At 42.7% G+C, this 27248-nt stretch overlaps 1 protein-coding gene across 2 annotated transcripts in view; it reads left to right on the forward strand.

Annotated features, from left to right (window-relative positions):
• Window positions 1–7150: 7150 nt before the first annotated feature.
• Window positions 7151–27248, forward strand: part of LOC309386550 (guanine nucleotide-binding protein G(q) subunit alpha) — a 102573-nt gene continuing 82475 nt past the window's right edge. Inside the window, exon 1 of one of the 2 annotated variants that reach the window (XM_081942059.1) lies at window positions 7151–7606. Coding sequence is in view for 1 of the 2 variants with exons in the window: in XM_081942058.1 (XP_081798184.1) it covers window positions 7846–7981 (136 nt within the window). In the remaining variant the exon portion in view is untranslated. Of the gene's footprint in view, window positions 7607–7770; window positions 7982–27248 lie in introns of those variants that run through there. The other variant, XM_081942058.1, reaches the window with a different exon arrangement.

Below are 27248 nucleotides of genomic sequence, written 5' to 3' on the forward strand. Positions count from 1 at the left end.
CTCACTGTCAGGAAATTTCTCCTCAGTTCTAAGTTGCTTCTCTCCTTGATTAGTTTCCACCCATTGCTTCTTGTTCTACCCTCAGGTGCTTTGGAGACTAGTTTGACTCCCTCTTCTTTGTGGCAACCTCTGAGATATTGGAATAATGCTATCATGTCTCCCCTAGTCCTTCTTTCTCTTAAGCTAAACATACCCAGTTCCTGCAACCGTTCTTCATATGTTTTAGTCTCCAGTCCCCTAATCATCTTTGTTGCTCTTCTCTGCACTCTTTCTAGAGTCTCCACATCTTTTTTACATCGTGGCGACCAGAACTGAATGCAGTATTCCAAGTGTGGCCTTACCAAGGCATTATAAAGTGGTATTAACACTTCACGTGATCTTGATTCTATCCCTCTGTTGATGCAGCCTAGAACTGTGTTGGCTTTTTTGGCAGCTGCTGCACACTGCTGGCTCATATTTAAATGGTTGTCCACTAGGACTCCAAGATCCCTTTCACAGTTACTACTACTGAGTAAGGTATCACCTATACTGTACCTGTGCATTCCGTTTTTGTTGCCTAAATGTAGAACCTTACTCTTTTCACCATTGAATTTCATTTTATTAGATAGTGCCCAATGTTCAAGTTTGTCAAGATCCTTCTGTATCTTAAGCCTATCTTCTGGAGTGTTGGCTATTCCTGCCAGCTTGGTATCATCTGCAAATTTGATGAGTTCCCCATTTATTCCCTCATCCAAATCATTGATGAAGATGTTGAAGAGTACTGGGCCTAAAACAGAGCCTTGGGGTACTCCACTGCATACTTCCCTCCATGTAGATGCAGTTCCATTGAGAACTACACGTTGAGTGCGGTTGGTCAGCCAGTTACCAATCCATCTGGTGGTGATGCTGTCTAACCCACATTCTTCTACTTTATCTAGTAGTAGGTTATGGTCTACCTTATCAAAAGCCTTACTGAAGTCCAAGTAAACTATATCAACGGCATTCCTCTGGTCCACTAATTTTGTCACATTATCAAAGAATGCAATAAGATTAGTCTGGCATGATCTGTTTTTGACAAATCCATGTTGGCTTTTGGCTATTACTTTGTTTGCTTCTAGGTGTTCGCAAATTCGTTGCTTGATTATTTTTTCCAGAATCTTTCCTGGTATTGAGGTTAGGCTGATAGGTCTGTAGTTTCCTGGATCTAATTTTTTCCCTTTTTTGAAGATGGGAACCACATCAGCTCTTTTCCAGTCCTCTGGTAGTTCCCCGGTGTTCCAGGATCTCTGAAAGATATAATTCAGTGGTTCTGAGATCTCGTCTGCTAGTTCCTTCAGAACTCTGGGGTGTAATCCATCCGGTCCTGGTGATTTGAACTCATCTAGGGTAGACAGGTGCTCACTTACCATTTTCTTCCCTATTTCAATTTGTGTTCCTAATTTTGTGGTGCTGCTTTTGATAGGTTGGACTGTTTTATCCCTTTGTGTAAAGACAGATGCAAAACATGAGTTAAATAGTTCTGCTTTCTCCCTGTTGCTTGTCACCTTCTTGCCACTTTCTCCTAGCAATGGACCAATTGTTTCCTTAACTTTTTTCTTGTTTTTAACATGTTGGAAGAAGCTTTTTTTGTTAATTTTTACTTTTGTGGCAAGCCTTTCTTCATTGTGAGCCTTAGCTTTCCTCACTTCATCTTTACAGGCTCGGGCTATTTGCTGATATTCTGCCTTAGTTATGTCCCCCTCCTTCCACTTTTTATACTTACTTTTTTTGTCTTTCAGTTTGTCAGATAGTTGTTTATGCAGCCATGCTGGTTTCTTTTGGGAGCTGTTGTTTTTCTTCTTCATTGGTATTGTGTTAGACTGGGCTTTTCTAATCTCATTTTTCAAAATTTCCCAAGCTTCTTGAGTTGTTTTCCCCTCGAGGATTCTCATCCATGGAATTTTTCCCAAGCTCTCTCTAAGTTTATTGAAATTAGCTTTCTTAAAGTCCAAGACTCTAGTTTGACTTTGTTCTACTACTTGTGTTTGGATAATGTTGAATTCCAATATTGCATGGTCACTTGCCCCCAGGGTTCCTATGACTTCAACACCTTCTATCATTTCCTCTCTGTTAGTGAGAATTAAGTCCAGTATGGCTGATCCCCTTGTTTCCTTCTCTACTTTTTGGAAAACAAAGTTGTCTGCTAGGTTTGTTAGGAACCTATTGGATCTTCCACTTGGTGCAGAGTTTGTTTCCCAGTTGATGTCAGGGTAGTTAAAATCTCCCATTACTATTGTGGTGTGCTTCCTACATACCTTAGTTAGCTGACTAGCAAAAAGTTCATCTTCTTCCTCTGCTTGGTTGGGTGGCCTGTAGTATAGACCTATGGCAATGTCATTTCCCCCACAACCTTTAATATTGACCCAAATGCATTCAAGATAGTTCTCATTATTGTTGTGCTCTATTTCTGTAGAGACATAGTTATTTCTTATATATAGTGCAACTCCACCTCCTCTTTTATTTGGTCTATTTCTTTTAAATAATTTAAATCCTTCTAGCTGTATGTTCCATTTGTCAGTTTCATCCCACCAAGTTTCTGTAATGGCAATAATATCATATCTGCCCACTTTTACTTGAATTTCTAATTCTCCCTGTTTATTCCTCATGCTCTGTGCATTGGTATATAGACGTTTGAGTCCATTTTGATTGACCTTGTGTTTACTGTCTACATAACCTGTATTATGCCTGACTGCCCCTATTTTCTTGCCACTTGTGTGATTCATGCACATGGTATGACAATCACTATTACATGCTTGGTTTTGCTTGACAGCAGGAGTGATAATCTTACCCACACACACATCTATGTTACATGCATTTATAACCCTATGAATTTTAGTTTGCTGGGGACAGAGATGTTCTGTATCTATTAATTCTCTGTCCCCGCTCTTCAGTTTAAATGTTTATCAAGAAAATCTGTGAATTTAATGCCAAGTAACTCAGTTCCTTTCTTGGATGGGTGCAACCCATCTCTTTTGTACAGTTTTTCATTGGACCAGCTACAGGCTTCATGACTAATAAAACCAAAGCCTTCCCTTTTACACCACTCCTTTAGCCAAACATTAAACTCTGCTACACGCTGGCCCTTCCCTTTTTGTTCCTTATATACAGGTAAAACCTCTGAAAAGATAAGCCTACAACCTATACTATTAAGTTCATACCCCAAGTTCTGGAAATCATTCTGCACAGAAAGTACATCTTTCTGGGATAGATCATTAGTGCCAAGATGTATAATAGCATCAACGTCACAGTCCTTACTTGCATTCTTGACTATCTTAAGAATACGCCTCTTGTCTCTGCTGGCAGTAGCACCTGGCAGACACCTGACCTCTTTTAAAACCTCCGTATCCTCTCCTAAATTAACATCTCTTACGATTGAATCACCAACCAGAAGGTGACTTCTCTTTTTACATACCTTGATCTTCTTCTGCGACTGATGTGTGATACCTGGTTCCCCTTTTCGCCTTTCCGAAGAAAGTTCTTCGTTTTGGACCACGATCCCCTGCTTATTTGAGTCATCATTATCACAACTGCCTTGACCTATCTCTTTAGTGTCCCCATTAAGGTCAGCAAGGGCACTATATCTGTTTTGCTGGGTCACAGCAAAAGCTTTGGGTTTATGGTTCACAGCTCTCAACCTGCCAGATCCCACAGTTGTCCAGACAGCTCTTCTCCTGCAAGATCTTTGTGGTAGAGGGGGCTGATAGTGTGGCTTCACCATAGAGTGGAATGGCTGACGTAGACACCTAGTTTCTGCTTGGAGAGCACAGATTACAGATTCTAGATAGGTAATCTGCCTATGTAGACTCGTAATTTGTTTACAAAGGGGACAGTATCCAAATTTGAAAAGAGTACTGCGAAAGACAGGTGCAAAACAGCTATTACATTGAACTAAGCCAGTCATTTTGAAATAAATAAAATCACAATCTCAAACACACTAATCCAGAATGTATTATTGCTATTTTGGTTTATAGATATATGATTCGCGCGCCGTTAGGCCCGCGGGCCCCCACCTCAGTGTCTTTGTCTTGTGACTCACCCCCTCCTTCTCTCCAGCAGCTCCAATCCTAGCTTCAGGAAGATTCAAATGTAGATTTGTAGATTTTGATTTGTAGAAATCACATTTCTTTTCAACTAAGCTAAATATGATTGCAGCTTCTATCCTACCAGAGAAAGCGAACCAACCTAATTGTTTCTTACAGCTACACGCTGATAAGATCACTAAGTGATGTTTTATTTTTTTTATACAATGAAAACAAGTGTTGCTCATAAATATCACAAACAAAAGCATCTAGTTGAAAAGTTGAAGATCAAAACTATTGTATGTATATATGTATGTGTATGTATGTATATAGAAGGAGGGGTGGTCCAATCTCATTCCAATCTCCCTGCAGGTATTAATTTGGAGGTCCTAGATTAGAGAAGATGCCTTAGAACTGATACCTCAATAAAAAGGAAGAACTTAAAAATACTAAATATTTGTATGTTATCGTTAGATTGTTCTTTTAAGATCAAACCCTAATGAATCTGGATTCTGGATGTTTTCTCTCGTGATTAAATGAGTGGATTTTAGCCAACCAAACTATAAATGTATGTAACAAATTTTAAAATGGTAAAGGCCTTCTTTTCATATTGTTGGTTTCCCCCTCTCATCAGCTCCCACCAGCAGAGCTAATGATCAGAAACCAAGCTGCAATGGTCAGAATAGGAATGAGATCACATCAAGATATAATCAATCATGAGTCTGCATAGATATGTAAGCATTCTATTTCCTTGTTCTGTGCCCTTTTAAGAGGTCCACAATAAACCATCTGTTTTTTCAAGCTTTTTACTAGAAGAGGCTCAATTCTTATATGTGTATGTATACCGTATATAGTATTTAAGCCATACTACCTTTTTCCCAAATGAAAATATATTTTCATAACTTGCTCAGGATTTTACAATTTGCCATAGAAGATGACTTTTATCATTAGTTTTATCGATATTAATACTGTTTATCACCACTGTTGCGTTGCTAATCTTTATGTTCCAAATTGTTAGAATTCATCAAAGTAGTGATTGGCGAAGCCTAAATTTGTTGAAACTTTACTCCAGCATAATGTGGGAATGGTTTATGCTTAAGTTTGGCAGTTAAACATGGAAGATAAAATGTACATTTATTTCAATAAAATTGTTTTGGCAGGTAGTTGTAGAAATTCTCATATAGATTCAGGTTGTAATGTCACCCTGAAATTATGCAAGTGTTCCTTTAATCTTTCTCTTTCAAAATATATATTGGTGTTGGGCAGTTTTCTTTCTTACCAAAAAAAAGATATAAACTATGGACTTAACTCTACAGTCTAAGAATAGTAGCAGGTCACTTAAAGAACAGACCTAAAGTGGCAGCTCTACACGGATGTTGCCCAGCAACAGCACAAATCAAGGGAAGCTTGATCAATTTCTTATAGGTACAAAATAAAAAAATCTTGCATGTCCCATTTTATATATTTTGTAAATACATGTTCCTCGCATGCTTATCTTTCCTCTAAACCAAATAGTTATGAAATTGTTAATTAACTGAGTCCAGTTTGCTCATTATAATTATGTAATATCTGGAAAGCCATGTAAGACATGAAGGTAAAATATCCTGTTGAGCTCAACTCCTTCCAATTTCATAGTCCCATCTGTACTGGGTCATCACATGAAAATAGTGGTGTAATTCACTTGCAAAAAATTGGCTGTGTGAGAATCACTTTCTGGCATAAGGGTGTCAAATTTTTGATTGCTGTGCCTATACTGTAACATCATTAAGTGCTGACAATGGTGAGGGTTTTAAGATTATTCTAATGTCTCTAATTTTTGCAGACCAAGATTTTGCAGATCAAACCAACAACAACTCTTTCTGGAGCCATAATCTTCAAGTAAGCATTTGTATATTCTGATTATCTTCATTCAGTTATTTGAAGTATTCTAGTTTCCAAGAGAAAAAAGTAAAGCAGATTAGGTCCACTCAGTAGTGATTTATGTTAGTCAATCCCAGACTATTTATTTTATTTTATCTTACACAAGAATCTTAACTGCATATAGGGTAGGCCTTAGCTACAACTTTGGACCTCAGCGACAGTCACCATAGAAGAAAACAGATATGGAAATGGTCTGGTTTAAACTTTCACCATCTGGTAAGTGGAGTCATTTAAACATCATAAAGTCTGTTTTGCTCACCGGAAATATAATAAATAATGAACCAATGCAGTTCAATTACTATTATTCCCAACATTGTGGAAAAAGCTGTGCTCAGACCAGTTAATCTTGGGTCACTCAGTTTCCCAACCAACCTATCTCACAGGGTTGTTGTCAGGAAATCTCATAGGAGTGCTAGCCGTACTGCTTGGAGCAGGAAAGGTAGGATATAAATCTAACAAAATATAAAAATAATAGGTAATTCCCTTGGTGACGCTCCTCTAACCTCAGACATAATATTTCTGAAGAACCGGATTTATCCCCACGCAATTCGCCTGATCCATTAAGCCTCCTTTCTCCCAACAACGCCCCTGATTCTTTTAAAAATAAGAGAAAGCGAAGGTTCGCCATACACACGATATCGTGGAAGGGGCAAGAGGAAGGAATACAGAGCTGAAGAAGGGGAGGCGAGATTTAAAACTATAAAATTCGAAGGTTTTGTGTTTCCTCAAGCGGCAGCCCCCTGCCCTAGAGTATAATAGCGACGCCCATAGTAATGCATTACTTGCAGCCTTCGCGGGGGTGGGGAAAAAGGGCTCGGTCCTCCCTCTGTGACTGCGGGCGCTGCAGTGCGAAGCGGAGGGTGTGAAGCTTCCACTTCCCTGGGATTTCATTTCGGGGAGAGGGGGGTGCGCGCAGAACAGAAAGCAAGAGAAAAGATCCGCCATATTCCTGCCTTACCACGCCCGGAGAGCTGAGCTACTGAAATCCGTCTGGCTGCACAGTATATGCACCAGTCTCTGCCTCCCACCCCGCCTCCCGCGGTACCCACCCCCGTTTCTTACACCAAAGGAAAGGCGGAACCGAGAAAGGAAGAGCTGGCCCTCCCTGGCTGTCGCTGCCGCCGCCGCCGCCTTCGAAGACAAGCAAGCGCAGCCATCTCTCTCTCTTTCCCCTCCCCTCCCTATCTCTTCGCCCTCAGGCTCCCTAGCGAGGGAAGTTGGCTTTCCAAGAAGCAGTCCGGAGGGTTTCGCGAGGTCAGGGCAGAAGCCGTGTCTCCTCCGCGGGACCCTCGGGAGCCGCCGCCTTCGGGAAAAGGCAGCGGGGGGAGGGGGGGAAGCGGGGAGAAAGCGAAGGAAATGGACGGGCTCGGAGCGGAGGGCGGCTTCGGGTGCAGCCGTTAGAGGCTTCCAGGCGGAGAAGGGAAGAGCCGCGCGGTTTGCCAGAGAGTCGGGAGAGGAAGCCGAGAGGAGGAGGCGGCGGCGGCAGCGCACGAATAGAGGGAGGGGTTGGAAAGCGGGGTTGTTTGCAAGCTGGGCGCTTTTGCTTTCTGCCGGGCAGCGCGCTTGCTGCTTCTGCTGCTGGTTCTGCCTGGGCGGATGTTTCTCCGCGGTTTGGCGCAGGATTGAAGGGAGAGGAGGACTCGGAAGCGGTGAGGGTTTCCGAAGGCAGGCTTGGTGGGGGATTGTAGGTGGGGGGGATACCTGCCCGGGGCGGAGGTGCCCGGGCGTCTCCGCGTATTATCAGCCAGGGTTCTCCCCGGGGCTCGCCTGCCGACGGGAGGGGCGCTCCCACTGAGGAGCGGGAGAGCTTTCCGGCGCTTGTGGCTCGGGGGTCTGCGTGTTTTTCGGGGGGTGGGGGTGGGGGCTGCGCCTGAACCAGCTCGGAAGAATGACTCTGGAGTCCATCATGGCGTGCTGCCTGAGCGAGGAAGCCAAGGAAGCCAGGAGGATCAACGATGAGATCGAGAGGCAGCTCCGCCGAGACAAGCGGGACGCCCGCCGAGAACTCAAGCTGCTGCTGCTGGGTAAGACTTAGCCGGCGGCGCCGTCACCCCATTTTGGGCAGCTGCTTTCCCCCTCCTTCCCCTTCCTACACCCCCCCCCCCGTGCCAATCTTCCTTCGTTCCAGATGAAAGAGGAGGGCGGCATAAATTCGCCGGAGGAGGTCTACCTATAGCCCTAGAAGAAAGGGGTGATCCTGGGTGTGCTGATGCGTATGTGTGTGCACACGAGAGCGCTCACAAGGATAGTGGCCGAATGGTATTTGGATTTATTCCCGTGCAGTTTTGCACATCGTGGCTGTAGCCGAGCCAGCTGCTGCTGTAGGAAATCAGAACTTGGGTCTGTTGGCTTGAAAGGTGTGTTCAAACGGCAGGCTGAGGAGGGACCGTGAGGGGAGAATTGCAACCCCTTCCCTTTTCTTTGATTTTTTAATTTATTTTTGTTTATTTTATTTTGCAACGGGATTGTGCCATCTCCATCCATAACGAGATGCGTTATCCGGGGCGTAGGAGCGAGGTGTGTAGATGCGGGGATGCCTCGGCCCTTTTCCTCTCCTGGCGTTTGCCCGCCGTCTCCTCCTGCCTTTCCGAGCAAGCAGCGTGTCTGCAGCGAGTCGAATGGCTGCTTGTGCTTGCTGTGGGTGGTTTCGTGTGGAGTGGACGCCTTCCCGAAAATGGAGAGAAAGAGTCGAGGTTGGGTGAAAAGGGAGAGAGGAGAAGTAGAGCAAGATGCCGAGCTCCGGGCAGAGATGGGCGGCAAACGCCTGTTGTGGGAATGCGAAGAGAGCAAGGAGGGGAAAAACAATCCCCAATCCGCCTTTGGCAACCCTGACCCGAAATAAAGAGCTGGAACGAAGGAGCTGCCTTCTAGGATTGATGGGGACAGGATTTCAGACTGCAGGGTTCTGAGTATGTGCTCCCGCCTCAGGAAGGCTGGAGTCCTTCCTTCCTCTGCCCTGGAGCTGTGGCTTTTCTTAAAAGGCAGCAGGATCTGAACGCAGATTAGGTGGAAGGCAAGTAAGGGTTTGGATCCAGCCTTCTGCCAGAATCTGGAAATCTTTTACCGGTACAGAAAGATGAAGACTTTAGATCAGGAACACCTATAATTGGCGAGGTGTGAGAATAGAAACCGGTGGAGCTGTTGGCATTTGGGGGTTCAAGCCACCTCCTAAATTAAAGACACATGGGAGATAGATACATTGTCCAGTTGGTGAGGGTATGTACCATATGTCCTGCTGTGGCATCATAATTAATTCAACCAGGAAGACTGTGACTAGGAATAATGGCTTGGGGGGAAAAAATGTCTGCAGTACTGTTTGCTTGGAAGGCGTGGTGTTATAAAACTGACTGTCATGTGTGAACCTCACAAAGAGCTTGTGGCTTTATTGAAGCTTTCCTCTGTTTTGTACCCAGAAATCATTCTTCAGTCTTAGGGACGTTTTCCATTAAGAAAAATGAAAAATGGTGGGTAGCTGAGAAAACAAACTCTGCATTCAGGGGCTGCTCAGCAACATAAATGTCTTTCCTTATATAAGTTCTGCTCTGTAGTTCATATTGTTATGGGTAGAAAAAGAATATAATAGTGCAAAGAAAAGAATCTTTGCTCTTTGGGTTCCATTGACTCAGTCAAGAGAAAGCATACTTGAAATAAAGAAGTTGAACCTTTCATTGTATTGTCACAAGAAGATCCAGGTAGAATATAACACCTTTGGGGTAAGTTACTGCTCTACTCTTTACCAGTCCACACCAGCCTTCTCAGAGCTGATGCCTTCAGTTGTGATGACACTACAACTCTCAAAATTTGTTGGGTATCTGCGGATTTTGGACATTACAATCCCAACATGTCTGGAGGATTCCAAGTTCAGGAATGCAGATCAACATTGTCAGATATTTGTTCCTTGGTTGCAGATTTATTAAAAATATAGCCTTTAGGTACAATTTCAGATTGGAGAAAAGGGAGATGTGTAGAAAGTCCATTTGGAAACATGTAATCTTCCTTATGAGTGTTAATGTTTACCCATAGCTGAGGAATTAACCCATACCATATGTATGTCAAGGATGTCTTGTAACACAATCAGATGTCTCTGAGTGTCTGTTTTTATTATTAATAAACTCAGGTGATTTGATAAATAAATAGTAGATTTTTTGTTTTCATTGTGAACATAAGGAGTTTTGTTCTTTAGAATAATATCCATATTGCTATGTTAGTTAAAAACTTGACTATAATAGTGTGCCTCATTTAGAAATATATCACTTGCCACTCTTTGGGGGGGGGGATAGGAATGAGTCTTAAAACGGGTCCATGCAGCCAATTTCTTTTAGTATATTACAGTTTTCTTGGGGTTTTTTCCCTAAAAACTAACAAATGCACTGTTAAACTCACCAACTTTCCTATGAGCATTTCAATTATGTGTGTACAGAGCTTTCCAATTAAGCTTTGCAAAGGTTGGTAGGTTAAGACTATTGTCAGCAAACTGGTAGTTATACAAATGGAGTTGACATTCAATAAGTTGCAAGTAAATTTAGAACTATAATAGGCTCCTTTAAAAAATAGGCTCCTTTCAGAAATCTCTGTAAGATTTTTTGTGAGGAACAGAAAATTTTATTTCTTTTCTTGAGGGTTTCTTCAAACATCTGAAAACATTTTGGCCTGCTGGATTTAAAACACAACATACAATATTCACTCTGTTTTTAGTCTGGGGGTGAGAATGATTTTAGACATGTTAATCTGAGAACAACTTTGCAGAAGTTAAAAAATGCTTCCCTCAACTCCAAGTAGATATTTTAGGATTGGAGAGTAAGCCAAAAATTACCCTTTCCTCAATGTTATTTATCTGCTGCATTTGACATGGATTCTATTCAGCAGACGACCTATGTTATCATTTAATAAAGGTATATTTATTTATCATTTGTTTCCGACCTTTATTTTCTCTTAAGACTTACTGAAGCTAAATGGCCGCACCTAACTGACCCTGGGCAGTCTTAACAAGCTAAGCAGGACCAAACCTAGTCCATTAATTGGATGGGAAGCTACCAAACAATAGCAGAACTATAAAGTAAAGTGGGGAGTTGAAACAACACTTTAAAAAATACTTTTATCTATTTATATCCTCATCCACATTCAGAAGGAACATAGATCATAAAAAGAAAGGAAAGCCATTTTATTGAGTCTACAATACTCTTCATTGTTTAAAAAATAATGATTTTATTTAGTCAGGTTCTACTCATGATATGTGAACACATCCATGTTTTTTTTTCCTTGGCAATAGTATGGAAGTTAATGTTGTACTGTATTGTCATCTTGAATTATTTTTACTCCCAAGATTAGCCTATAGCCCTGGGATTTCCTGGTAGTCCCTCATCTCTGAATGCAAAGAGTCTGCTTTACATTTTTTTAGATCATCCAAAGTCAAGTGGTGCTGCACCCAACAGTTTTTATATACATTGAGCCATAATTTGAAATACAGTGTTTATAAAATATGTACCCAGTTTCTTGAAAGCATCTGATCATTGAAAGTAAAGGCTATTGAACTTAATGTTTTTATTCTTTTTTTAAAAATAGCAATCCATGATAAGGGTAATGGCCTTTGGCCTTTATTAAGCCAAATAGAGTTCCAGTATACAATCTGCAGTATACAAAAATATAAGAAAAGCCATCTTGAAATTCAGGACAAAATCAATAGAAAAATCTGGCTAATGTTTCAGAAATGACAGCCGTCTGCAGACTTTCAACTAAAATATTAAGAATCCAAGAATGATGGTTTTGAGAGCATCTTGTACAGTAATAGATCTTTGTTGAAGCTGAACTGGTGTAGATTCTTAATGTGAAAAGCACCATTAGGGTCCCATTTAAAATGCATTATATAAATCCTATAATCTGAATAGTTAATTTATTAATACTTTGGAACATCTTTTTGCTAAGAACACCAAACCATTGCATAAATAATTTGAAATAAAACTTTCAAAGTAGAACAGTAGAATTTAAATATTATTTAAAAGGGAACATTAAGAGATACCTGGATGAAGTACATTTTGTACTTGGAGAACAACATAAGAAAAAAGCTTTTCTTACATATGTGGACAAATGGGTTCAGTGAATATTTGTGACTTTAGGAAAACCTTTTAGGAATTTTTAAAAAATCAGATGAGATACTGTAAAAACAATAATATTTGAAGAAGAAAGCAACAGATTCTTGGATAGTCAAGTCCTAACTTCAAGGGTTTTAAAAGTTAATATTAAGTTCCGGACAGCTGCCATCAAACCCAATTTTGTAGGATATCCATTATTTCATTGTGCAAAACATTAGGCCCTACAAAGAAGTGAATAGCTTGTTTAATTTCTTTACGTTTCTGGTTATAACATTTCTGGATGAAACATGTCAGTTCAAAGCCATGGGGATGCAGTGGTTAAAATGCGGTATTGCAAGCTAATTCTGCCCACAGCCAGGAGTTAGATCCTGACTGACTGAAGGTTGAGTCAGCCTTTTGTCCTTCTGAGGTTGGTAAAATGAGATCCCAGATTGTTGGGGAAAATATGCTGACACTGTAAACTATTCAGTGCTGTAAAGCACTATGGAGAGGTATATAAATCTAAGTGCTATTGTTAATATATAGTTAGACTCGAGTTACAGAAATCATTTATCAGTATTCCAATCAGAAAAAAAACATTGTACACTATATTAATACAGGCTTTTGCCATTGGATTATTGGACACATTCAGGATACTTTTTGTATTGATGAAAATGAAAAGGCTTATCTTCGAAATTCTTTGGTTTATTGACTCCATTCTTTTTGGTAACTCATATTGTCAATTTAGGAGATATCTACATCTTCCAGTTCTATAACTTTTGGTTTACAAGTAGAAAGATATTTGTCCTTCATTATTGACTTCATAATTCCACCTTGACGCCTTCCCAAATAATAGAATAATGAGCCAGCCTTCAGAAACCACAGCTAATGGATCATTTCAAAAGCTCTGTCTGTAAATCAGTTCTTTTCTAACCTTTTGAGCCCCAGATATGCAGACTGTAATTTCTAAAATTCCTTGCTAATACAACAATTTGAAAAGTCTACACCATCTTGTTCAGCAACGGAGACAGCTGTTCTGCAACTAATGTATTTGTTGCTGCTATTCCAATTTTGTTTATGGTGATTTTTTTTTCAATTGGGCATAATCCTGAGTTTGCTTGTAGGTGCATTGAATTATTGAAATTTATTTGGAAAATGGCAAAATTTTATGGCATAACTAATTGCAGGAACTGGAGAAATACAGAACTCTTCCCCTTTATTAAGAAAAGAAACAAATTGGCCCTGTCTGCATGAATGATACATAAAACCATGCTCTGAGAGTCTCACTTTCTGTAAATACAAGTACTCCTCAACATAGAACTACAATTGAACCAAAATTTATATTGCTAAGTGAGACAATCGTTAAATGAATTTTGCCCCATTTTATAATCTTTGTTGCCACAATTGTTAAATAAATCACTACATTTATCAAGTAAGTAATAAATGGTTGTTAATCTACCTTCCCCATTGACTTTCCTTGGAAGAAGGTCCCAAAAGGTAAATCACATGATCCCAGGACTGCACCATCATAAATAAGAGTTAGTTGCCAAGTATCTCAATTTTGATCCCATGACCATGGAGATGCTATAATGGTGAAAAACAGTCATCAATCACTTTTTACAATGCCATTGAAACTTTGGTCAGTAAATGAACTGTTGTAAGTAGAGGACTACCTTGTAAAGCTTTAAAAACTATGATAAAACAACAAAAATATCCTGTCCTATATTACCAAATAATCAAGAATTACCAAACAATGAAATAAAATCAACATTAGACCTAGAATATTCAGTTTTCCTGGGTGCTGCTTGGAGAGGCCAAGCATGGGTTAAATACAGCCAATCTGCCCAATTGAAACTTTAAGCCACGCCTCTGGTGCTGACTAGTCTTCAGATTTTTTCAATTCAGTCAGCCCAGTGGATGCACTTCGAGTTTCTCTTCATTCCTATATATTGCTTGGAGTTTCTGTTCCTTTCACTTTTTAAATTTTTCCCCTTTTTTCCTTTCGTCCTTGGATCATTGTGAGCAGGTTTGGTGAGTTGTTTCCCCCTTAATTCCCTGGGAACTCACCACTTTCCGCCTCTCCGGTGTCCTGGGCTCGCTCAGGCACCGTTAGGCTGCAGGCAGCTGTTGGTGGAGGCGCGTGGGTTGGAATCCGACACCGGCGCGATCAGCAATCCCGCTGCGATCTTTCTCCCTGCTGAGACCTTCACTGCTTCCGACTGCGTTTCTAAGGGAGCCAGCGGTTAGGCCTTAGGACTCTCCAGTGAGTGCGGACGGCCATTTTAAGGAGGCCAGACGTTGCGGTGGGCATTTTGAGAAGGACAAAAGTGACGGCCGCCATTTTGTTTGACCTAGTTTTTGCCGTGAAAATTGCAACAGCTGCCTGATTGCCTGTCTCTTGCAGGTCGCCCCCAGGAGCCTTCCTGACCGGTCATTCCGGTGGGTTTTGTCTTCATTAACCAACACAACTGCAGTGGGCGGCAGAGGAGGCTTGTGGCCCTACGAGGTCACACTCCACAGCATTTGACCTGTGTGGGTGCTGGGAGCTGATATGCTCATTGCCATCAAGGACTGCTGAGCCTTGCCTTCCCTGCCTTCAGTGTCTCTTCGCTAGAGCACTAAGGCACCTTCCCAACTGTAAGGTGGTGAGTGGGAGGAAGTCCTAAATTTGGCCCTTGCATCCCCACACCCAGCCATGGCAGAACAGGCCCCTGAGGAGCCACAGCCAGACCCAACCACCAGCAGGGCCTGTACCAGACAAGCTGGCAAGGCAGCCAGGGAGGCAATTAGAGCAAGCAAGTCCTATTCCAGGCAGGGGACCAAACAGGGTTCAGGCCTAGATAGGGACGGTCTGAGACGCCAGAAGGCCTTGGAAAAACAATTCTCCAAGGCCCAACAACAACAGGCCCAGTCTTCCAGGCCGTTTTCCCCTGGGGTTCAGCCACCCAAGGTCCAACCTAGACAAAGGAATGTGGTGTCTGAAAGTGAGGATGACGGCCAGGAATTTTCTTCTGCGGCTTCCATGGCCATGGTGGCCTCTCCAGGGCCCTCAATGGCCGATCGAGCTGATCTATTTGCATGCCTCTCCGACCCTGAGAAAGAGTCGGTCCCGGTGGGTCCCTTTGCACCCCAGCAACTGGCTATTCAGCCCCCATCTAGGGGACGCCCTCTGGAGGATCAGGGACCAGACCTATCCATAGAGATGCAAGATGTCATTGCCTTGGCCATCTCTCAGGGGATAGAGACCGGCATGCTGCAGCGAGCCAAGCACCCACGCAAAACCCGGCCGCCCCCAGTCCCAGAGCCTGCTCAGTAGGTTTCTCAGGCCCAGCGACCTCAGTCTCCACACTCCTCTCTGGCTAGTGAGGATTCGGACTGGGAGGAGGACATTAGTCCGGGCCCTGAGCCCGAATTCTCTGGGGATGAGGCTGCTGTTTCAGACAAACCTTCCTTTTCTGGCTTTTTCAAGCATGCTCATTTCAAGACTATTTTGAACAAGGCTAAAGCCTCGACCCATTTGGGTACCAGCACCCCTGCCCCGGTTGCTCCCTCTCACGAGAACCTCAGTGAGGGACTCTTTGAGGAGCCAGAACCAACACAGGAAATTGTGCCAGTTCCAAAATTATTTCTAAATGTAATGCAAAAGCAATGGGCACAGCCTGGTACCCTTGCTACTCCCAGTGGTAATGATAAGAAGCTCTACACAGTGGATGCGAGTCTGGAGGACCTGCTGAAACTGCCTCCCGTGGATGCACCAGTGGTGACACTCACTTCCTCCTCAGTACTCTCGCCACCCCCCGAGCTATTAGAGGGGCTCAAGGCAGAGGACAAGAGGGCCGAAAATGCTTGCCATAAGACTCATCAGGTGGCAGTTTGGGCCATTAAGACTTCCGCTTCTTCGACCTTCCTGCCCATGGCAGCACTACTATGGTTAAGGCAGCTTCTTGCAGCTTCCAGCTGGGGATACCAAATTGAGGCAGGATGTTAACAAGATCATTGCAGCCACAGAGTACAATGCTGACGCCACCTCAAACACTGCCAAATTTGCATCCCGATCCCTAGCTTCTAATGTCACCATTCGACGCCTTTTATGACTCAGACATTGGATATGCGCTCCAAGTGGAAGCTTGCTTCTGCCCCCTTCAAGGGCAGCAAGTTGTTTGGGGAGGCCTTTGATCCTGTCCCCATTGAAAATAAGGACAAAAAGAAGGTCATGCCTTCGGTCAATAAGAAGTCATATCGCAAGGGGCCCCAGTCCTACAGGAGGCAGCCCTTTTGGAACACGGAACAGCCTTCCACCTCTGGTTCCTTCCAATGTTCCTTTAATCAGGGCACTGATAGGTCTCATGACCATCAACCCTTTCGTGACAGAGGGCGCCAGCAGTCCTTCTCCAAATGTCTCTATCGCGGAGGGTTTGGTTCCAGACCCTTCAGATGATATAAATGACCATCAGCAGACGGCTCCCATAGGAGGATGTCTACAGCTGTTCCACGCCCAATGGAAGCAGATCACGTCAGACCAGTGGGTCCTTCAAACGATTCACATAGGTCTGACATTAGAATTCATATCCACTCCTTCTCGACATTTCATCTGATGCCCGACTCCCACCTCCCCAGTCAAGCAGGCTCTCATGGAACAGGAGATCCTTCATCTCAGGGAAATCAGGGCCATAGAACCGGTTCCATTAGGCCAGGAAGGGACAGGATATTATTCTATCCTCTTCCTTGTTCCAAAGAACTCTGGGGGGTGGAGGGGGATACTAGAATCTAGTGATCAGATGATATTACAATAGTCTTAGTATTTTCTTCTTTAAAATGGTCTGAGTAGACACAGAGCAATATCTTCCAGGGCTAGTAATAACTAATAAATAGTTTCTCTTACCCATACTCATATAATAAATGTTATATTCTAATTACGATATATTACAGTGTTATAGATCTCAGAAGGAGAAAAAAACAATTATTTGCAAATAAAGATATCACCTCAATTTCTTTTAATTTTCTTTGCATTAGACAGATTCACTGTTGAATAAATAATGGAATATCATGTTATATTTCCTGTGTTATTATCAAATGCTTTTTGATTGAAGGGTTGTAGAAATATTTGGTTGGTCCCTATAAGGAACCCCATATTGGATTAAAGGGACATTTGATTTGATCTGGCTGAACTGTTAAGTACAAAACACATAGTAGTTGATTATTTGCAGTAGAACTGAACCCTAATTTAAATACCCAGGGGAAACTGCATTAAGAATAATACATACATACATACATTCATACATGATATTTTGCCTAATAAAATGTTTTAAAAATTAGTTAATGTCAGACATTAAAGACCAGCTCAGATTTATTGCTAAGGGCCTATGCACAGGAATCTTCTCAACTAGCGGTCAGTGCTTGGGATTCAGTTACACTTCAAAGGGAAATTGGAGCAGGGGTGGGTTGCTGCTGGTTTTACTACCGGTTCACAACCCGTATGCATGCTGTGCATGCTTCACACATGCGCAGAACAATTTACAGTGAACTGCACACACGCAGTCACTAAAAAACAAAATGGCAATGGCCCAGCAGGGAACTGGTTCGTGGACGTGGCAGGCCTGGGTTGCTGCCGGTTCTGCGACCTAGGCCTGAATTCCACTACCGGTACGGCTGAACTTGGCTGAACCGGCAGCAACCCACCTCTGGATTGGAGTTGTGACCACACAGGGATACTAGGCTGCTCCATCTTGTCACTTCACCCCCAGCTTCTGCTATTCCTTATCCTACATTTGATTCATTTCAGTATAAAGCACTGTTACGTTGCATTATCTTAAAAGGCATCTTTTAAGATGCCATAGTGAAAAATGTAAAATGGCTATGCACAGTCTATAGCATTATTGTTTATTAATTTATTTTTTCTTGATAGAGTTATGTCAATTTAGCTTTCTATGATTCCTCCTAGCCAATGAGAGGTCTACAAAGAGGCAATATTTCACCTGATTGCTTAAAACTCCTTATAGTAAGATGCCTGTTTCAAACATTACGGTACACATTCGACCCCACCCTCTCAGTTATTCCTACTCATTATCACTTCCTATTACCTAAACTCCTTGGATCCCATCTCCTGTTTTTCTCTAAAGCTGCCCCTTACTCCCTTCTACCCCCTATTAAACAGTCACAGACAGTAATGTTGTCCTTCAAACTATTTCCCTTCACTGAAACCTATCTTCTGATGTTTTCACTGTTGCTGTTTAGTTTTTCATTGTGCATTTGCCCATGTTGGGTGATCCGGTCTTATTTTCGGGGAAACACGGTATCTCAAACTCTGCCTGTCCTGCCAAATATTTTGCTTCCCTTGTATCTGCTACATCTAGCTTTTTTTCTGTGCTGTTCCTCACATGTAACAATCCATATGAATTTGGCCTTAGTCAACAGTTCATAGCATCATAGAATTGGAAAGGACTTTGAAGGTCATCTAAATACCCCCTGTCCAGTGCATGAATCCTTGTGTTGTATCATTCTGAACCAATGGCTGTTCAATCTTTACCTTTAGTGGTGTTGCTCCCACAACTTCAGTAACCATGCTATTTCACTGCTCAATAGCTCCCATAGTCAGGAAATTCTTCCTAATTTTAATTTTCAATCTCTCTCTGTCCGTATTCCAGCATCTGGTTCTTACCTTAGGTACACTGGAGAATAAACCTACCCCCTCTTCCCTGTGTCACATCTCCCTGTATTGGAAGGCTGCTATCCTGTCTCCCTTTAGCCATCTGTTCTTAGGTTCTTCAGCTTTTCGTAGGATTGAGCCTCCAAGCCTCTTGCCATTCTTGTTGCTCTCCTCTCCCAATTATTAACCACTTTCTCAATGTCTTTTTTGTAATATGGCAGTGAGGACTGGGAACATTATTCTACGTGTGATCTGACCTATATAACATAATGCAATACTTGCACTTCGCTGGGCCATATATCTCTATTGATACAGCATTAAACTATATTGCCTCTTTTCCCAGTGCAGCATATTTCTGGTTCAAGTCCACCAAGACTTCCGTAATGTTTTCACAAGCATTACTGCTAAGTCGTGTACCATTTAGTTTGTACCTATATGTCTGGTTTTTCGTGCCTTAAGTGCAGAACCGTACATTTTTTTTACAATTGAACATTACGTTAGATAGAGCTCAGTGTTCAAGTCTATGAAGACTTGAATATTGAACCAAGATTCTGGGATGTTAGAAATATCCCTAGCTTTGTGTAATCCACAGATTGTACGAGCATCCTTTATATTCTCTTATTTAAATATTTAATGCTGAAGAGTATTGAACCCAAGATAGAACCTTTCTGTGATATTCCACTGCTTACCTCCCTCACTGTAGACATAGACCCATTAAGGACTATGTGTTGGCTACAGTTGTTCAGCCAACTGTGAATCCATCTGATACTGACATAATCCATCCCATATTATTTAAGTTTTATCAAGGAGGCTATCACTTACTTTATCAAATGCCTTACTGAAGTCTTAAGTACACTATATCCATAGCAATCCCTTTACTGTCATACACAAAAAGAATAAAAAAGTAATAATCGTCCACTGACTTGGAACACAATCCAAAATGAATTCTACATGTATGTCTGAGCAGGATGGGAAAAGTATAAATGTAGATACAGAATGGGCTGAAATTTGCAGAAGCAATAGATATTTAGTTGTAGATAAAGATTCATTGGTTTTAGAAAATAATACAGAGATTTTAGAACTAGCCTACTTAAAATCAGTGATGTTCAGAAAATCATTTCGAACTTGGCTGTATTTTGGAAATTGGAAAGAATTACAGTAGAAAACTTTTTCTTCTTTGTACATAAACTATATCAAATTTCAGAAAGATAGTTTGATAAGGGTTGTACAAAAGTAATTTTTAAAATTGGGCCAAACACTGAATGAGAAATTTGGGGAGGAGGTGTAGAGGTTCTATTTGGCTAAATTAAGGTTTTGTAACTGAAGAAAAAAATATCTACAAAACAAAACATTGTTCATAACTCATTTCAGAAAGTTCAGGTTTCTACATAATTACATGTTTGATATTTAAGAAGTTAATGCAATATTCAGTATATGAGGAATAAATGTAGGAGGTTCTTTTTAGATTTGTAAGAAAGCTTTACAAGTTCATAGTTTACACATTAAATTGTTGGTTACTGGGAGCTTTATCATAAATCTCTGCTTTTTACAATATGCATCTGAAAATACAGGTTGACTATGAGTGTTTATGTTTTTTAAAGGCTTACTAAAAGAAAAAGGTATTTTAATGTGCTAGTAGGACTGAAAGATGTATCCATGGCTTAGGATTTCAGTAAAGATGTATCAATTTTTCACAAATAGTTGATTAAAAAATCTCATTAAGAATCTTATTAAGATCTACAGATCACATTCCTACTTTTACAATCAATAAATAACTTAGGTTATGTCCATTATTTCCAATGATTTTTCCATAAATAATATGGTTTTGTGTACTCTTGGGATACAAATTCACTGTAAAGGATTGCATTGTTCATTCAAAAACCCTTAGATTTGTACTATACATCAGCAACATTTCCTCTTAAACTATTTTGTATTGATAAAATTGAGTCAGTAACAAGGCAATGTGTGTTGACATTTCATTGTTGTCTAGCGTTTCTCAGCTAAACCTTTTATATTTTTTCATTTCCTTTTTCTTGTCTGCATAATTAAGTACAGAAGTCAATAGTTTGACTGAGTTTAATTTTATTTCCATCACTCTTCCATATTTTGCATGCACCTAATCTTGTTAAATTTAGAACAGCATAAAATCCTCAAGAACTGCATGATTCCTTGTATTGGAGTTCAAAATGCATAATACCCGATTAGGTCATGGGTGTTGAAAATTACATCTGGCAAGGATCACATTTGGAAAGAATGCCTGGAAACTACATTGGCTGTAGAAGTTTATTTCTACAACTGAGACCATTCATATACTGAATATGACTGGTAATAATATGACAATAAGATAACGTTTGAAGTGGCAGTAATGGTTAAGGCCGAAGGATAGAAACTAAAAGATCATGCGTTCTAGTTTCTAGAACTAGTTGACACAAAGCCAGTTCAGTGACTGTGGACCAGTCATTCTTTCTCAGCCTAGGAAGAAAGTAGTGGCAAGCCACTTCTTGCCAAAAACCTCTCTAGAGACATGTCCAGGCGTCATCAGGAGTCAAGAGTAACTCAAAGGGACAAAAAAAGTTAGTATTAATTTATATAAGTTAGTGTACACAAAATAAATTAAGAATTTACTGTATATTTGTACCAAGAAAGCATATAGATGATATTAGGGAGAGATTTTTGGTTGTAGTATGCACCACGGAAGACTTCAACTCCACTTGGGTATTTCAACACTCAAAATTCCCTAGCCAGAATTCTGGGAATTGAAGTCCACAAGTTTTGAAATTGCCAAGATTGGACACTCATGCATTAAACTATAAGGTCAGTGTTAAATTAAACAGTAAAACTTGAAAAGATGCAATCATTTCTGGGGTGGGGGTTGGGAATAGTCAGTATAAAATAATGTAGTTTTCATGAACCAAGAATATACTTGTTTGATACTTCTATATAATTTAAGTTTGTCTTAAATGAAATTATATCTTATATAAGTTATAAGTTATATATAAGTTATATATCTTATATAACTTATATAACATGACTAGGGGAGACATGATAGCAGTGTTCCAATATCTCAGGGGTTGCCACAAAGAAGAGGGAGTCAAACTATGCTCCAAGGCACCTGAGGGTAGAACAAGAAGCAATGGGTGGAAACTAATCAAGGAGAGAAGCAACTTAGAACTGAGGAGAAATTTCCTGACAGTTAGAACAATTAATCAGTGGAACAGCTTGCCTCCAGAAGTTGTGAATGCCCCAACACTGGAAGTCTTTAAGAAGATGTTGGATAGCCATCTGTCTGAAACAGTATAGGGTTTCCTGCCTAGGCAGGGGGTTGGACTAGAAGACCTCCAAGGTCCCTTCCAACTCTACTATTGTATTGTATTATTGTATTGATACATGGTGTCAACAGAGCAGGTAACTGAAGATCAGTTGAAATCAAATCATAAAGTTGATGTATATTCAGCAAAGTAGGCATTTTTGTATTCAAGTCCTGCCAGGCCCTATAGGGTCAGGAGGAAGAAAAAATAATACTTTATTTCATTTTTAGATGTCTTGAACGAAGTTTAGGCTGGTGTACCTTGCACAGACTTTACAATTAATATATTATTTGGTAGGAGAGGGGTTGTGTTTATAGAAAAAATCCTAATATAATAAAATTTTATTAATAATTAGTTGTAAAATTAGTTTCTGTATTGTGGCCATTGCCGAATTTATTTTATCACACATTTTTAAAGATGAAGTATACTGTAATTCCTATTAGGCGTTAACTTCTTGATTGATTATCCTATCATATTTTTATGCTTATTGTGATTGATCACACAGTGAGCCAGATGTTTTGATTGGATTTGGCATTTTATCCCTTATTGAGTGTCTCCCAAAGACTTGCGTTAGACAGATGTTGCTTGATGATGTTAAAGGTACCATTGCAGATTGTTCCAAGTAAATATGCCTTTTGTAATTAATTGATGGTGATTTTGTTTATGTTGATGGTGTTGAACTGGTGCTTCAGGTGTTTTGGAATTGCATCCAAGGCACCTTCAATATTATTATCATTGCTTTCTTTTGCTACAGTTGTTCTACTTCTGTTTGCAGGTTTTTGCATTTTGTGATTTTTCTTCAGTTCTTTCTCTTCTCTTCTGCTGTCTCCAGGCACTGCCATGTCCACTATCCAGACTTGATCTTATGAAGTCTGGGGTGTTATGTGGCAGGTGCTTGTCTGTTTTAATTCTAATGTCCCAGAGCATCTTTGTTTCTTCATGTTCTATTACTTTATCTATTTTGTGATCCCACCAGTTCTTGCTTACAGACAAATGTTCTTTCTTTAAGATCTTCCAGTGCAACTTTGTTACAACATTGTTTGTAATCACTCTGTGTCTGTGTTATCTTCTTGCAGCAGATAACGAGGTGATCCACTGCTTCTTCAACTTTTCCTGTGCACTGCTTGAAGAGTGCAAGCAATGGGTTAAATCAGTCTGTTTGCCCTAGGACTGAGGAATCTTTTTCCTTGGCCACGCCTCCTGGTGTTGCTTGGCCCCAGAATTTTTCCTCAGTCTGCCCATTCAGGACTTGTTTTTGTGAGCTCCAGCTTAATTTATCCTAGGCTTGGACTCTCCTACTACTTACTCCCCTTTTCTTTTTCCTTGTTGTCCTTATTTGTGCTTTTTTTACCTTACTAGTGTTGGCTATTTAGATTTGATTAAGTTCACCGTCGTTGACTTTCTCCTTGAGACTTGGAGGTAGGCATGGTGGTGGTGGGTGCTCCGCTTGCCGCACCGCCTTTGGACGGCAGCGGAGAGCTGCCGAATCAGCTTTAAAGTGCGGCAGGGCGGCAAGGCTCCCAGCGGCTGCCGGCGGTTTCCTTTGTTGTTGAGGTTTTTTTCCGGTTTCTTGCCTTTGGGAAGGCACAGCCTGTGGTGAAGAGGTGCGCGGATGCTTTAAAACATGCGGCCGCCATCTTATCTTCCTCCTCTACCCTCGCACCGGAGCAGCAGCCATTTTGGAAAGGCTTAATTCAATCAGATTTCCCGCTCAGCCACGCTTCAACAGATAGCTGCAGGGTGGTTAGCTGGCCCTGTTTCGGGTCTCCGGCTAGGTCACTGCCACCCACAACGTCTCCCCAAGCGGCGCTGGTGTCTTGGCCACCTGGTGGTCATACACCAGCACAGGAAGGGCTCCTCAATTATCTCCACTGTCTCTCCTTGTCTTATCTGCCTGGTCTTACAGCCTTGGTTGCTTTTCCACTTTCTCACCTCCTGTTTGAGTGGCTGGATTTTCATTGGACTCATTTGCAGAACCCCAGCTTTCTCTTCTGGCATTTTTTTTCACAAACTGATTCCACAATATCTGCTGGTCATCATATCCAGTGTCAGCCACCAGAGTCTCCATCATCCCCTGATGGCCAGTCAGGATAGTCATTCCTATAAAGCGCCTTCCGCTGCGGCGTCTAGCGATGCAGAGAGGCGGCAGTGGGATCTTGATTAGCAGTTCGATAAGGCCCAGTGAGGGAGGCCTCTCAGCCATTCCTCAAGTTGAGCCGGTCCTTCTACCACCCCCAAGGCGGGGATCACCTGTCCTTGATTGATGAGGAGGTGGAATCCCAGGATCTATCCTGGATAGGTCTCTGGCAGACCCAGGTTCTCCTACCCCTTTGTATGTTTCTGACCCAGGGCCCGCTCTCATGGGGCCCAACCCTGGGAGGCTTACTGGTTCTACCCTTGCCCAACAAGGTCCTCCTTCTTCCAGGGACGCTATTGGGCCGGAGACTGGTTTAGCTCAGGAACCCGAGTTATCCATACATGTGCAGGCAGTTGTCGCCCGCACCATCTCTCAAGGCATAGCCAAGGGGATGCAGAGATGAGACCAAGTGCCTGTTGTTCCCAGTACTTCTCAGACCAGGCAGTAGGCTCCCCCTACTGCCAGGTGGGTCATCCATCACCCTTCTCTGGAATCCTCGGCGCTCAGCGAGGCTTCCGTTTTGGAGGACCCAGATCAGGAGGAGCAGGAGCTCTCGGAGGATGAGGACCTTCCTCCAGATGCCCCTACCTTCTCAGGGCTCTTTAAGCCTAGCTTATTTAAGTCCATCTTGCATAAGGCTAAGAACACCACCCAAGTGGGTACCAAACCTAAGACCATGCAGGGATCTTCTGATTCAACCCTGGTTAACCCCAATGCAAGCATGTTTAATGTTCAGGCCCCTCAGCAAGAGCTGGTTCCAGTTTCCGATCTCTTTATGGATGTCATTCAGCAGCAATGGGTCCAGCCTGGTTCCCTGGCCGTGCCCAGTGGTGGGGACAAAAAGCTGTATTCAGTAGATCCCGTACTGGAAGACATTCTGGTCCTGCGATCTGTGGACCCTCCTATAGCAGTCCTCACTTCTAATTCAGTCCTTCCTGCCGACCTGTTAGAAGGCCTAAAGGTGGAGGACAAAAAAGTGGAGAACGCTTGCCACAAGACTCATCAGGCGGCAGCTTGGGCCATTAAGTCTTCCTTCATGTCCTTTTTGAACACAGCCTCTATCAATTGGCTGCGTGAGCTTCAGACTAAACTACCAGCAGGAGACACTCGTCTTCACCAGGATATAACCAAAATCATTCCAGCGTCCCAATACTCGGCTGATGCCTCCCTTAACACGGTCAAATTTGCTTCTAGGGCATTAGCTTCCAACATGACGTCCCGCTGCCTTGTGTGGCTTCGTCACTGGCAGGCGGATCAGAAGAACAAGTGGAAATTGCCTTCTTCTCCGTTTAAGGGAACCAAATTATTTGGGGAGGTCTTAGACCCCTTCTTGATCGAATCTAAGGATAAGCGGAAAGTTCTGCCTACCTTGAACAAGAAACAGGACCGTAAATCCACTCCCTATTTCAAGGGGCAGTCCTTTCGTTCCAGTGAGCCCGCAGGATCCTCCTCCACTCCCTCGACCAGACCAGTTAGTCAGTCGGGAGATAGGTCCCAGACAGGCAGTTCTTTCGGGACAGGGGTAGACAGCAGTTCAACTACCGCAGGTCCAACCACGGCGGGGCTTCCAACTGGCCCTTCCGCAAATCCAAGTGACTATCAATGCTCCCTTCCCATCGGGGGTCGGCTTCAACTGTTCGCCCCCCAATGGGAACTGACCACGGAGGATGCCTGAGTCCTCCAGACCGTCAGGGAGGGGCTCTCTTTGGAGTTCCTCTCTCAACCCACTCAGAATTTCGTCCACTGCCCAACTCCCTCTTGCCCTCTTAAGAGGGAGCTCATGACCCAGGAAATTCACCATCTCCTGGAGATCAATGCCATGGAGCAGGTTCCACCCGACCAGGAAGGGAAGGGATTTTATTCCATTCTCTTCCTGGTACCCAAGAACTCAGGGGGTGGGGGTGGAGGGCTACTTTGGACCTCAAGAACTTCAACTGTCATATCGCATACAGGAGGTTCAAGATGCAATCCCTGCAGACTATCCTAGCAGGGATCCACCAGGGGGACCTCCTCATGTCCATCGATTTGAAGGAGGCTTATCTACATATTCCTATTCGACCACAACACCAAAGTTTCCTGCGGTTCTTCTATGCCAACCGACACTATCAGTACAGGGCCCTTCCATTCGGCCTGTCGTCGGCACCCAGGACCTTCACAAAAGTTCTGTCAGTGGTTGCAGCGCAACTCAGGCACAGGCCCATAGGACTACAATGTTACCTGGACGACATTCTCATCCAATCGTCGTCCAGGAAGCAGGCCTTACCAGACCGCCACATCACCATGAGGTCCTTCCGGAGTCACAGGTTCTCTTTGAACCTGGAAAAGAATCATCTCACCCCAACTACCAACCTTCTCCACCTGGGAGCGGTGATAGACACCTCAACTTTCAGGGTGTTCCTTTCCCAGGACAGGATAGACAGCTTAGTACCCCTGACCCACCAGGTTCTGAGCTTGAGGTGAGTCTCCGTGCTACTCCTCTCACAACTGTTGGGGAAGATGATCTCTTGCATCTCGGTCATCCCCTGGGCATGGCTCCATTCCAGAGAGTTACAGTGGCTTCTCCTGCCCCATCAGAGAGCCAACAGGAGCAACTCATCCTTGATGGTGCGGCTTTCCTCGACCGTGAAGAGATCTCTCAAGTGGTGGCAATCAACAGCTCTACTGAAGGGACACCTGTTCAAGGAACCTGCGAGAGTGGTCATCACAACAGACGCCAGCCTTGCCGGCTGGGGGGGCACACATGAGACAACACGTAACTCAGGGCAAGTGGTCTCCAGCTGAAGCAGGTTGCAACATCAACTTCTTGGAGCTGTGGACAACGAGACCCGCCCTGTGACATTTTCACCAGGACATTCTGCATTAGCACGTCCTCCTCATGATGGACAATGTGGCCGCCAAGGCACATATAAATCGCCAGGGTGGCACCAGGTCCAGAAAACTCATGGCAGAGGCGGAGGCCCTGGGCAGGTGGGCAGAGCATCACGTTGCATCCATTCACTCCGACCACATCTCGGGAGTGGACAATACTCAGGCAGACTGGCTGAGCAGGACCACCATAGACAATGCAGAATGACGATTGGATCCAGTCCTGTTCCGCCAGTTGTCTCGCAGATTTGGCACCCCCGTGATCGA

This window comes from Natrix helvetica, assembly GCF_964273705.1.
Source record: "Natrix helvetica genome assembly, chromosome: 2".
Lineage (NCBI taxonomy): Eukaryota > Metazoa > Chordata > Lepidosauria > Squamata > Natricidae > Natrix > Natrix helvetica.